The 14,536-nt window shown below is 35.7% G+C and overlaps 1 protein-coding gene across 1 annotated transcript; it reads left to right on the top strand.

Moving 5' to 3' along the window:
• The first annotated feature begins 1,100 nt into the window (after window positions 1-1,100).
• Window positions 1,101-13,033, top strand: LOC121873493 (protein KRI1 homolog). Its single transcript, XM_042377086.1, has 13 exons — window positions 1,101-1,328; window positions 1,728-1,862; window positions 2,081-2,154; window positions 2,530-2,734; window positions 3,183-3,364; window positions 3,787-3,941; window positions 4,815-4,943; window positions 5,542-5,779; window positions 6,378-6,510; window positions 6,728-6,837; window positions 8,248-8,517; window positions 10,275-10,438; window positions 11,095-13,033. The coding sequence occupies exons 2-13, from the start codon at window positions 1,742-1,744 to the stop codon at window positions 11,840-11,842; spliced, it is 2,529 nt and encodes an 842-aa protein (XP_042233020.1). The 5' UTR covers window positions 1,101-1,328; window positions 1,728-1,741; the 3' UTR covers window positions 11,843-13,033.
• The last annotated feature ends 1,503 nt before the right edge of the window (window positions 13,034-14,536 follow it).

The following is a 14,536-nucleotide window of genomic DNA, read 5'->3' as shown; positions in this document are numbered from 1 at the left end:
TAATTAAAACTCTAACTAAGAAAACCTTACGTGGGAAAATATAGACGAAATATTTCTCCGACTACAATAATGGTAATTACCGTACCTTACTGGGTGGTTACCACTTAGTAATAGATAGTAGAGCGATAGTATTGATATTGAAGTACTCCAGGTGGGGTGACAGTACTATTGACATTTGTCACCCCGACAATACGCCAGGCGGGGAAGTACCTCACCTTTTCTACTGCACTGTTTCATACCTATGTCTAGGCGTCATAGATTAAATCCTTAGTTGTCTTAACAGTGCATAACAGAGAGCCAGTACATGCCCACAGTGCCAACAGTTCGTAACAGAGAGCCAGTAAAGATAGTCTATATTTTTAATAAAACGTATATGAAGGTGATTTAAAACTTACGGCACATGAGGTCAGGACGTAGATATTGGTCAAATTTCATACAAAGGTACTTTTACATTCTGATGAAGGATTTGGGTTCATTATTAAAAATTTTGAGTAATTAATATTACTTAATGACTCTTGAAATAATAATAAAAAACTCAAAATATTTTTTTCCAAAGGAAATAAAGGTTATATTTAAGAAAACACACCGAGATACACCAGAAAAATAGGTTTTCATGTAAAAAACACAAATGTCACTAATACCAATTATTACCAAAAGTTGTTGCCTCTTAAAATACTTACTGTACTATAAAGCTAAGAACATAATTATGGAAAAACGACCGAAATCGAACAAGTTGTGGTGGTAGTGGCGCTCTCAAAAAATAACAAACATTCTTGTAGACCTCTTGGTATTTTTCATGTATTAATTCACTTTAAATAACTAAAAAGCATCAATTACTGTTATATTAAAATTTGTATTCATTTGTGATTTCATTATTTTAGATTAAACAACTCTATAATCGCTATTATATGATCCGGTATTAGTAATAAAAACTCAACACCATGAAATCTCTACTACATACAGAAAAATTTTACCATTCCACACAATTATTGGATAAAATACTACTTTATAATATTAATAATAATTTTAATATTTAATTAAACTGAAAATTTAATATTATTTAGCAGATATATAAGAAATTGGCTCTTGACTTATTTTCCGTCAAGGAGAAATTGACAACAACACGAGACTCTTTGGTTCATCACAGACCTGAGAATAATGGCTATATCCTGAGTCTAATTAATTTGGACAATATCTCTTAATTATTTGGAACTTAAGAACTTTACGCTGGTCGCAGATGATGATGAAAACTTAAATTTACTCATCTTAATTCTATAGTTTGAAGAATTTCGTAAAGTGGAGAACTTTAAAGTGAATGTGTTCTTGAGGTACAGTATATACTTTGGGTTCCTCTACTCTGTTCTAACACCAATGAATTAAGTTACTTTAGGTTAACATTAGGGTGGTTTATCTTGAAGGTGAAATAAGCTGGGGGTAGAGATTCTTCAAGAGATCCAAACCAAGTCCTGAGGGGAAGACGTCACTGGATAGTCATAATTAATGGAGCTAAACTATTGTACAAATAATAAAGGTGGAGAACACGGTTAGCAGTAGAAAGAAATTTATAGAAATGAAACAAAATTTATGGAGTTACTATTGTCGAAACTATTGATTGTAAAAATAAAATTACTAAGGTTCCTATGTTGTCCAAAAGTAAAAAATTACAGTTTCAGTGTTGTGTGTATGTACTGTACTTGAGTAATATATCTTTAAATTTCTCATTCAAGTGCATATTGGAAGGATGTCTCAGAAAAAGATCCTATTTGATGAGGATTCTGGTGGAGAGGAAGATGGCTTGCAGATTAATAAAGCCTACGCTACCAAGTATGAAGAATGGCGTAGAGGAGAGGAACTGGAGAAGTGTGAGTTTTACTTCTTGACAGTTTTGATGGTACAATATTTTGTTATTTTCAGACAAATACTGTACAGGACTATTAGAAATTTTACCTGTACAGTAACATAAGAATATAATTAGCTATGTCACCTCTCCAAAATTTGTGGGAAGGTCACTTTTGTTGTCTTTTAGAGAATTATTGATAGTAATATTGATGTTTATATTTACGTTTTTTTTTTATTTCAGTAAAAAACCAATATGGTAATGATGGCTCCCTGACATCAGATTCAGAATCTTCGTCAGATGATGATTTTGTTGAGGTAGGTAGACCAACTTATCAAAGGATTTATTATTTTATATTTTAATTTCTCAAGCTTATGATATAATCCATTTTATTGTACTGTATTGTATTGTATATCTGTCTTTAAACTGTCTTATTTTTATGCCCTGCTAAAAAGTTTTATGTACAGTACGTATGAGAATCTGACAACTAGAGCCTCGTATTCTCTTAGTGGCCATCTGACAGTTCCATCAGGCGATATACTGACCAATACCTATACTGTACTGTCTGTTAAAGTATAATATTTATATACAAGTTGAAATTTTACGCTTTTAAAATAAATTGTCATCGTTTCATCATCCTTATCATTGCAGTTTTATGTCCATTTTCCATGTCTTATGAGGTGTTGTTTCAGCCTGACAACCCCGACTTTGACCGTGACTTCTTCATCTCCCTGGGTGCCTTGTACAAGAAGAATGGAGTAAATTTGGAAGAGAGAAAGTTTTTTTCTGGTGATTACAGAAAGAAGAAGAAAGACAAAGAGGAGAAGGCTATGACCATCCATGACTACCAGCGCTACATTGCTGTGGACCATGAGGGAAATTTAGATGAAGATGATGGTAAGTTTGTAGAGTATATTGAAAAGTGCTGTGTCCTTTTTCTAATGTTTGTTCGAATTAGTTTTGCATGTGGTAACTCCGGCTTTTTTCACTCATTTTAATGTACTATAAACATTTTTAGCTCTAGTGTAGCTGTCTTATGGTGGTGTGATAATATCTTTTCTCTGTTGATTATTTCAGCTTTAGTTTCCTGTGACTACTTATTTTCAGATTTAATAGAAATATTGCTACAGGGTAATATGAAAAGTCAGATCAAGTTCAATAATGGTGCAGTACACTACAGTATATACCGGTACATTATTTTTGCACAAGTCTAATGGTAACCTTCTTCAGAAATAGTAAGGGAATATCAGTAATTTTACAGGGTAATTAACAGATTACCATACAATTCTTTTCAAGTGTACCACATTATGGTTTTATTCTTTAACCTGCATTTAAATTTTTTTAGATCCTACAGCAGAGAAAGATGTTGGGGACAGTCCACTTCGGGGCAAAAATATCACTGGTTTTAATGATGACGAGGATGATAAAGGTAATGATGATGATGACGACGATGATGGACTCTTGACTTCAGGATTGTTCAAGGTCAAAGAAAAATCCCCTAAAAAGAAAAAAGAAGAACCCTCAGAGGTATGGCCTTAAAGTTTTAGTTCAGATGGCTTATAAACAAGAGGTATAATCATAGCCTTCTATGTGTCTGTGTTTGTCCACACCAGTTTCTCGGAAGTCCCTTTGTACATTTTGTAACTCTGTGGTTAATTGTGTTTAAAGAGCCTTGCAATTTTCATTTACTTATTATACCCAGGGTGGCTACTGTAGCAGCCATACTGGATTTCTGATTTTTTATGCCAAGCTTAAAGTTTGGGTAATGGTTCCCCTTGTAACTTACCACTGTGTAATTAGGTTACTAATGGGAAAATAATTGTGTATTTATATTGTTTTTGTCTCCAGAAAGCTGATTTATTTTTTCAGTGAGCAGATGGTAGAGCTCTAAGTTTATATGAGAAGGACTGATAATGCTTATCTTTTTTGGCATTGCTCTTTTCTTACAGGTAGCAGATGATGTGGTGGCCTATGTGAAGGGAGAGAGTTCTACAATAAGTAATGAAAAAGATAAAGGCTTACTTGAGGGTCTTAAGAGTGCGTGGAATGACCCAAACTTGTCGAGCGAAAACAAATGGTTGGCCGATTATTTTCTTAATAAAAGGTAAGTGTACAAAGAAATGTATATTTCCTTGATGTGTTTGCCCTTAGGACAATTATTTCTTTTACCTGTATTTTAAATACTGTATGCATTTTGTGTGTGTGTGTGTGTGTGTGTGTGTGTAGACACACACACACAAAACACATATAAATAAACAATAATGGTAAAATACTCTCACAAATAATCAGAAACAAATTAATTAAAAATGTGACAATCTACCCTCAAGTTCGTGCTTTATTACTTTATTAAGAGAGCACGGACTTGAGGGTAGATTGTCACATTTTTAATTAATTTGTTTCTGATTATTTGTGAGAGGATTTTTCAATAATTATTTATTTGTATGCATTTTGTGTGAGTGTGTCTACACAAACACACATATTTACATTACAGGTAAAGGAAATTACTGTCTCTGGAACAAATGGCTCCTGTCCCAGCTGCAAAAATGCCGGCAACTTTAAAACTACCCACAGACATTCTTGGGTACATCCAGGGTGTCATCCGTGAATAATAAAGGACCACGAAATAAAAATCTGTGAACTTCGGGGGCCCCCTGTACTGTAGTCCTGTAAATAAGGCAAACATCATTCATATACCTGTATTATGACTGACAAAATAGAATGAACCTAACCAAATCTAATGACTGTTTACAATTACATCAAGAGTGTAGGTGACAGTATATCATCTGCTATGTGCAAGTACAGAATTTATATTTTGTTTAAATTTGTACTACCGGTATTTTTTTTTTTTTACTTGGATAACTGATTCCTGGATAGTCATGATTTTATAGTATAGCTAAGCAAGGAGGTTAGTATTGCTTTGTTGCTTTTAATTAGGAAACCAATAGAAATTATATTTTCCCATTTTTCTTATTTTCAGATATCTTGAAGATGAAGATGAAACCATTGAACGAGCATATAATGAGGTTGTCATTGATGAAGAAACTTTATCAGAGGATGAAAGGACACTGGAGAAAATGGAGACTTTTGAAAACAAGTATCGTTTCAGGTGAGTTTATTGCCGTGGGCTGGAATGCAATACAGCAGCTGAGTCTTGGCCATACTTTCCTATCAGGGGCACTCGCAATCACTTCTTAACCCTTTAACAATGGCCAAAATCACTTGATGTTTCAGGTTCCTTGAGTTTCAGTTTTTGTGCATATGGGGGGCAGATTAGGGAATCCTTACTCGTTATTTGAGTCAAATCTTGAACTTTACAAAAAATGACATACTGTAATGTACTGTCCGAGGGGAAGATTCCTCTACTGGTATCAGTGGATTTACTGAGGGGCTTCATCTTACAAAAAAAAAAAATATACTGTTATGTCAGATTTTTTATTTGAACCTTTTAAAGTGCTCTATAGTTGATATTGATGATATGCACTATTCTTGTAATGTTGATTTGACTTGGTAGGGAACAACTAGTGATTGGTCAGTTTCTATTTTATTTTTTATGCTTGAAAGAGCAAAACAGCTACCGTAAACACTTTGCTTGTTGATAAAATGTAGTACTGTACTGTATAATAAATTCTTGTCCAGCATTCCCCATTCTAACAAAACCTCACTGTGTGACAGAACAGGGTGTGATGTTACTGATTTTTCTTCAGATTTGAAGAACCAGATGAGGAATTCATCAAGAGATATCCCAGAAGTATTCCTGATTCGGTGCGAGCAAAAGATGAACGACGAAAATTGACACGCGAGGCTCAGAAACAACGTAAAAAAGAGGAAAAAGAATTGAAGAGGAAGGAGATAGAGAAATTAAAAGCATTGAAGTATAAGGAGATTGAAGCTAAGATTATGAAGATCAAAGAAGTGTCAGGAAATAATGATATTGATCTAGGGGTGAGTTTGTGAAAATTTGATGTCTGAATTAATTGTTATTTTCTACACTTTACATATTTCTAAGGAGACTCGCTTGTTTTAGCCACCAAGTGTATGGGTTCCAAGTCCCAACCAAAGTTTAACCCTTGGCTTGGACGGCTGACACAAATTAAGCAATTGGTATGCAACCATATTCATTAATCCCTTGTATAACGTTTTCCCTCGGAGCTGAATAAAATTATCTGGCGTTAAGCAAACAAATCTTGAAAGTTACGTCCCCATAGTGAACGGGTTAAAGAAAGGACATTAGAGACAACCAATTTCCCCTTTTCTTTCACCCTAAAACACGACTTTTATGCTTCACTTCCATATAAAAATTCTGAATAGCTTATAATAATTTTCCACACTTCTTCAATTCTTCTTATATCTATATTGTTTTTATATTACTTGTGTTATATTCATTTTTCCCAGATACATAAATGCCACAAACAAATACTTCCCCTCTTCAGAAACTTTTCACTCATTTACTTTACTGCATACACTTGATTCTTATAACCATGACACTATTTCCTGTAAAACCACTCACATCCCTAATACAATACGTATATATTAATTTCAGGAGAAGGAATTGGATGATGACTTCGATCCAGCAGCTCATGATGGTGTGATGTCCCGCATGTTTGGAGATGATTACTATGTTGACGACGGCGATACAGAGAAGCCGGTGTTTAGTGATGATGAAGATATTATACGTAAGTGTATAGCATTATTAAAAAATTCTCACTTGTTAAACTAAGACATGAATTAAATGATAAATAATAGGAACTTGAAAATTAATTATTCAGTATAGTTAAGAGTGAACAGGCATCTGTCTCTGTTGAACTTAGTGTAAATATAGCATAGGACATTGTAAAGGGGATGATGGTATGAAGAAATATGAAAAGTATATTTAGTTTTCACAATTTTCAGAGGATTATGATGAGTGGATGGAGAGACAAGGCCCTGGCACGACTCAAAATGCCGGTGACTGTGAGGCAGATGAAGAAGACCATGTAAACTGGGATGGAGATAATTTCAATGTCAGTATAAAAGAAAATCCTCTAAGCTAGCAAATTATGAATACCCCAAATCCATTCTCTTATATGTCTCTTTAACATGATATATTATTTAGTTCTTACTCTTTGGTATCCCAGCAATATAGCCTGATGCAGATCACTCAATTAGCTATAATCAGATAAGTCTTGGGTGCTGGTTGTTGAGGAGTCCCTTTTATTTTTATTCATTTTGGAGGGGTTTGATTTCAAGGCAACTTTGTTGTGTATACCATAGGTGGTAATAGTAGTGAACAACATATAGGTCATAATTATTCTGTTAAGGTACTAGTGATAACTTTTGGGCTATGATCTCGTCTGATAATGACAATATACACCATGTAATGAATAAAGAGGTTAGGGAAGTATTGAGGAAGAAACCGATTCATTTGGTATGCATCAGAGTACTATTGCATTTAACTTTTTTGTCAAACATAAACAAGTTTGTGTTATAGTAAACACACTGACACTGAAGAAATTTTATGAAAGAAAGAAAAAAAAAGGCCCATAAAATCATCAGTTGTCTTTACCGGTGTCCCACTGTTGTGTAAGAAGGATCACGGAGAACAGGGAACTCAGAGTACAGGTGAAATATAGGAAGAGTGGTGCAAGGTAAATATGGATCGTGACAGGAGATGACTAAGGCACCCAAAAGAAAATTCAGAAGTCCTGTTGTCTCTTCTGCTGCACAACAAACCCTGAGATTCAGACTCGTGAACCTGAAGCAGTAGACACTGATGCATTATTCTGTTCCCCAAAAAATTGGATTCAGAAGTCTGAATCTCAGAAGAGACAACAGGACTTCTGTTTGCAATTGTACATTGTGAATCTCATAAAATCCAAATTGATTTACCAACAGGAAACACGAATGTGAGTGAGAAGATTAGAAGAACAGTGTACAGATTTACTGAATTATTAAGAAGTTATTTAGATTAGGATTTGAAGCTTGATGAACAAAATCAGGAAATATAAGAATGTTCAATCAAGAGTACAGTACTTTCAGATCCTAGTGATAATATATTTTGAGAGCATTAAGTATTGTATACAGTAATTAATGCTATGTAGAGTTTGAAGTGGATAGAATGAGAGATGGAGATGTTTGTAAGATTAAATTTTAAGTGATTGATGAGTAAAAGATGGGAAAATTTTGAAAAAATTATATGAAAAATTACCAAGGTAACATAACTTAATTACAAATGAAAGTAGATGAAAGAACGAGGCATGAAGTAATGTACTAGGACTCGCTGTATGAATATTTAGGTAAAGAATGGAAATGTTGAGATTTAACCAAGGAAAGATCCTGTTCTGATTATCCTATATGACAGAAGGAAAATGTATTGGCATTGATTTTAATTAAACTCTTTTAGTGGGAATGTACCTAAGAACTGTATTTTTCAGATGGATGCTGATTATGACCCTTCACAAGCTAAGGAGGACCTGCAGAAGGAAATGATTAATGCTTCTACTCGAAAAAAAGGCAGACGAAAATCAAAGTTCGCCAAAGCTATATCTAAAAATAAACCAATATTTGATCCAAAGGAGAAGAATTTTGACTCCTATTTTGATGAATATTACCAGTTGGATTTTGAAGATATTATTGGAGATATTCCTTGCAGATTTAAGTACAGGAAGGTAGAGAGCAATGACTTTGGACTCACAACTGAAGAGGTTAGTGTTTACTTTCATTTAACTAAATTATTTTAAGAATTACTCTTTAATACAAAAGATATATTTATTGTGACAATTTTCTCCAATTGATTCTTTTGTTGCAGTTTGTAGTGAATTATTCGTGCACCATATATGCAATTTTCAAAAAAAAAAAGTGAAAGTTAAAAAAAAACATTATTATCTAATATAAATAGGTTGTGGATTGTTCTATACAATACACTTATCCCCCCTTATTCGCGAGGGTTATGTTCCTGGAAATCGTCGCAAATCATGAATTCACAAATACTGAATTTAAATACCTTATGGAAAAAATAGGGTATAATATCATGGCTACCAAGATTATCAATGTTGTCATATTTTGGGTTAGATTTGATAAATGTTTCAGAGATGGTGTTGATGTTTATATGGATTGAGCTTTTGTAATACTGTAGGAGTACAAATTAATAAATTTTACCAAAAATAATTGTTTTCTCTACATATAATTCAAGTCTCGGTATGTCAATAAACACATAACTTAAATCACCCAGGATGTTATAGTATACCCTACTAAATATATTTTCTTTAATACAATACAGAGTAAAGGAGTAAAAAATTCAATGTCCTAATATAGCTTAGAAATAAGGAAAATATAATATAAAACTAAAAAAAAATGAAGAGCATAGGTGTGTACTGTATGTGTTGAGGCAGTGAACTGTACTGCGTTGTTGAGGACCGCTGACTCCCCTGTATCCCCCACCATGTGACGTCATGGCATACACACACACACATCTCAGTCAGCTGGTTGATTGCCTGGCTGAACTGTGTGGTGTCGTGTAGATGATGATCTGAGTGTGTAAGGAGGTATTTTTTTTTACATAAAATATGTGCTATTGTATTTTATGATATGATATTTATAAATTTTATTGTTTATCATAGTAATTTTTTATAACAAAGCAATTACAGGCAGTCCGCGCTTAATGTCGTCCTGCTTAACGTTGTTTCGTATAACGTCGCGTTTTTAGGAACGTAACCCTGATGTATAGCTATGACTCCCTGTATAACGCTACTGGTAGCAGACACACAAATGAATGACTTCAGTTGCATTTGGATTGTTGGACTAAATTAGAATTTTTACTGAAACGGGTGAAAGAGGACAAAGTTCAGATACCTAGAAGGTTCAGATAGTTGTAAATTAAATAAAGTCTATGACATTGGCTTTACCATAAAAGTGGAGATGTTTTGCATACAGTGGTCTGACATGAATGAGGGAGGTTGTTAGGTGTTACTGGGCCAGTACTGCAGGAACCAGATTTTACTAGGTACTGAATATTAATTCTAGTGCCTTAGATACTTTGTGGTGCACTGTAGCTATAGTACCTTAGACCCAAAATATTGGGGTGCTATGGTAGTCACCCTTCCTGTGCCCATGTATTGGGTGGAGTGGGAAGGGAGGATGGTGTGGCACACACGAGAGAACTGACTAACCTCGGAGTGTGTGTGCGAGATGCGCATCTGCCAACGGTCGGTCCAAAAAATTCTAACAGCCTCATGTATAGCTGAATTCTGATCATGAATTTTGAATAATTGGTCACCAATAATTTTTTGTGAATAAGTGAATTCACAAATATGGAGTTCGCAAATATGGGGGATTAGTGTATTTAGTCGAGAAAAGTAATGTATTACTGTACATGCAGTTTATGTACTGTAGTTCAAATGTAAAACTGAAGTGGTGTACAGTACTGTATTAAGTTCTTCCTGATGATGATGTCATTTTACAGATTCTGACAGCCCAAGACAAAGAACTCAATAGATGGGTTTCACTGAAGAAGATGTTACAGTATCAGCGAACAAATAAAGATGAGCAACAAGATCGCATTAAGTGCAGGAAACGCGCCGAGCACCTCCATGTAAAACAAAAGATCCTCCCGAGCTTGTTTGTCGAGTAAGTGGTGTCCTTGTTTTCTTCCTAGATGCCGTCACATTATTAGCTATTTATCTTAAACGTAATAAGTTTTTCTTGTCACAATGTTAGAGTTTTTTATGTGCTAAAGTTAAAAGCCTAATAAGTGTCTTATTATAGTGAGGGAAGTTTTTTATACATTATCTGTAGTAACACAATGTTTTATATCATAATTCTTCAACATTAGAAAAATTTGGAGCTACAGTCGCCTGCACTTATTCCTGGCATGGTGGCTGGCATGCTTTGTCAGATGTGGCAGATGTGTATTTGTTTACATCACATTAAAACTCCCGGAATGGCCTTGAGGAACTTTGCAATTGTAGCTAGACTACGGATGCTAGATACTGTAAGCATTCCACAGTTGCCACATCTCACAAAACATGCAATCTACTGTAGCTACCAGGTATAAATGCAGGCGACTGTACATGACGCACTTAAGTTTTTAATTGGTGAAATTTGTAAAATGACTTACAACACTTTCTCTATCTTAAAACTTAAAAAAGGTAAAGTACTGGATACTGTTTTAACTTGATTTCATTATGTTTTTTCTTTTAAAATTTTATATGTTCCATAGTACAGTATGTGTTACATCATTGTTTTGAAGAAAAATTAATTATAACTTTTAATTTTAATTGCAGAGATCCTGAAGAACTTCAAATAACAGAGCAAGAAAAAAAGAGGCAGAAAAATCTTAAAAAGAAATTAAGGAGAGAAAAGAGACAGCAAGGTCGTATAGATGAAAATGTTCATAATGACCAGTCTTCAGCAGCAAAAGAAACTAAAGTATTACACAATAATGAAACAAGCAACAGTAATAAGCGACAACTTGAACATGCAAATGAGGACTTGCCCAAGAAAAAGAAAAAACGTGCTGGACAAAATGAACTTGACTTTTCAGATTCCCCTCAGACCAGCAACACAAAAGTACTACCAGATGAAAGCATGGATGAGAACACTCACTCACATTCAGAACAAAATAAACATTACTCTCAGGAGAACCTGCAGAAAATTGCTGATATATCATTGATGACTGAGGAAGCCAAGAAAAGTGAGGCTATATTAAATGTCTCAGAACTAGGAGATAGTTTGCCACAAAAAAAGAAAAAGAAAAAGAAAAAGAAGACCAATTTAGTGGAAGCAGAGAACACAGAAATTAAAAAGTCTGAATCAGAAGTGGTAAGTTCAAAGAAAAGGAAGAAAAACAAAAATAGGCAAGGACAAATTCCCACTGCTCTTGGGAAGTCAATGAAGAGCAGCAAGAAAAAGAAAATAGTGAGGAAAAATGACCCATTCTTCCAAGGTTTAAGTGATGCCAGACTATCAGCCTATGGTGAAAATCCCAAAAAATTTAAAAATTCTCTTAAATATGGTAAACAAAATGTATGAGATGGAGTCATCGTTTGCCTCATAATAAACACCACTTCTGAACTTTTACACAAATCACTGGATAAGCTTGCAGCAACTTTACTGTGCTCTTGTCAGGAGGGAGGGAGGGTAGTAGTAGTAGTAGTAAGGTGCCTGGTACAGTATTTTAAATTTATGAGGTGAGCTCATTTTCAAGATAGTTCCACATATCACTGTCACAAGTAGGAACACCAAGGAGATTAGGGAAGGCAGGAAACACCACTGTGGCTACACCTCCAAACCTGTTCTCACAGATAGAAGGTAAACAAGACTACAGAAGAATGAACTATGGGAAGGTTAAGGACCTGGCCCTGCGCATTCTGGTTTGGGTGTGACGCAAGTAAGGGTGTGATGTGCAAAGGGTAAAGGGTGGCTTGCCTAGTGAACACGTAAATGAGTAGACGTATTACATAATAACAAATAGGAAAAAACGAAAAGAAGTTTGAAAGTACAGTACTGTATATTAATTTAAAATTTAAAATGTTACAGGTTAAAAATTTTCAGTGATAACTTTTTCATATGGTAACAAGCTCAATGCTGTATTGTTCACTTCTCTGCCATACAAAGACACCTGGCTATTATTTTTGGGATTTCTTGTACCCCCTTCCTCCCCTCTACAACTCAGTTTGTGACAATTTTCTAGATGGTGACCTGGTCAGTTGGGCTATTGTTTTAATAACCTGTAAGAAAACATAAATACTTGTATAGCCTATTTGACCAGGGATTTGTTAAGTTCACTATAAGACCTACATTGGTCTCATTATGATTTTCTTGGATTTGTTGAAAAAAGTCTAGGATCTAAAAAGTTGACATTTTATTTACTGTGTACTATGGCCCCTCTACAGCTCACAGAATGTATCATACACCTTCCCATTCACTCAAGTTGCAAGAAACATGTTCTTTCAGCAAGTGGTTAGCAACAGAACTGTTTGGGAATAATGCAGATATAGATTTTTAAAGATGGAACAAGTAAAAAATCTTTGGCTTTGGTACCTTCAGTGATATTTATGGTGAATGCTTTGTTTTGATCATAGAATTTATGAATACTTAACCACTTTTGTATCACATCCCTGAATATAGTGTAGATACAATGTCTTTGAACATTTCTCATGTACAAATTCACGAAAGTAGTTTATTATTTTAATGAAAAATAAAGCATTTTAGTGCTTTAAAGTTGTTTTACCTGTCCTCAAAAGTGCTCCCAGTGTCAAAAGTAAAATTTCTATAGACACCATTGCTTAAAATGATTGAATTTGATTTACCACATGTGATAAATACTGAGAAGTAAAGGTCTTATTAATTTTTTAAGCTCATCTATTCAGGTACAGTATTCTTACACCATTATGATTTCAATATTTCCCTAACCTCAGTGATGAGGTACAGTACAGTACATTATTGTACAGGTACTTCCAACTTAACCCATTAAGACTATTCACCATTAAACAAGGAAAATCTATGTTTCTTGATCATGACACCTACAAGGCTCCTTCTATTGGTGCCCAGTGGAGCACATGTGACACTGCCACTACACTAGAAAGACAGATAGACATATGTTGCATAAGTCAAAATAATGATGGAAATTCCATGCACTGCAAGATGAGATGAGAGTAGTGTAGGTCCACATACAACAATGGACAGGACAACATTGAGGGGGCATGGAGATTGCCTCATGTGGCTGCTTACCAGGGCCGGATTTAACTACAGTACAGTACTTGTGGGCCCCCATATTTATAGAAATGTTTGCATGTTTTGATAATCAATATATATACAGTATATATATATATATATTGAATTTCAACCTGAAGTGATTGCCCTCGGTGGACCGCTCCCGAAATCCCAGGTGAACCCTGTTATTCTCTGCAAATACCACCTCTCCACGATCGCCCACTGGTCCCCAGGTAGGGTCGTCCTCTACACTGATGGTTCTGTTGACCCCGCTACAGGTAGGGCCGGGGCTGGTGTCTACATCTCCCGTCCTGATGCCCCTGAGCCTATCAAACTGTCTCTCAGAGTTTCTGACGGGGCATCCTACACTCTGGCTGAACTAATAGCCCTCCTTGCTGCCCTTCTCGCTGTGGAAGAAGCAGATGGTTTCTGCCCCTTGCTTGTCTGCTGCGATTCCAGGTCAGCTCTCGACGGGATCGCATTTGGATCAGGGGAAAATAAGGACCTCATCCTCCGAATACGGGGGTTAACATCCACATTTCAGGATGCAGGCAGTCCTGTGACATTCCTATGGATACCCAGTCATGTCGGTATCTTGGGGAATGAGGCAGCAGATGGCCTTGCCAAGACTGGCTGCAACTAGGCCACACCTGACTACGTTGTTCCTCGAACACTCTTACAGATTAGGACCCAAATTCGCCGCAAACAGAGAGAAGCTCGGGAAGCAGCCATCCCTCTGGACTCCCTGCCCACCTGGTACGATGTCCTCCGTAAACTTCCTGACCTCTCGTATGTCTACGGGAAAGGGTCGCGGAAAGGGGACGTGATTGCTGCCCGTATCATCATTGAGTATGACTTTGCTTGGGAGATTGGTATCCCCGCATCCCCTGAGCAACGCTCTTGTGCATTATGCAGAAGACCCGACAGCAGCACCCTTATCCACTACCTCCGAAGATGTCCCCACACACAACGCTTCCGTGACGCCTGCTGGACCACCACTCCACGACCCCC

Source organism: Homarus americanus, unplaced genomic scaffold (assembly GCF_018991925.1).
Source record: "Homarus americanus isolate GMGI-L3 unplaced genomic scaffold, GMGI_Hamer_2.0 scaffold27959, whole genome shotgun sequence".
Classification (NCBI taxonomy): Eukaryota; Metazoa; Arthropoda; class Malacostraca; order Decapoda; family Nephropidae; genus Homarus; species Homarus americanus.
The sequence above is the reverse complement of the archived record's forward strand: the minus strand, read 5'-3'. Positions and strand labels throughout refer to the sequence as shown.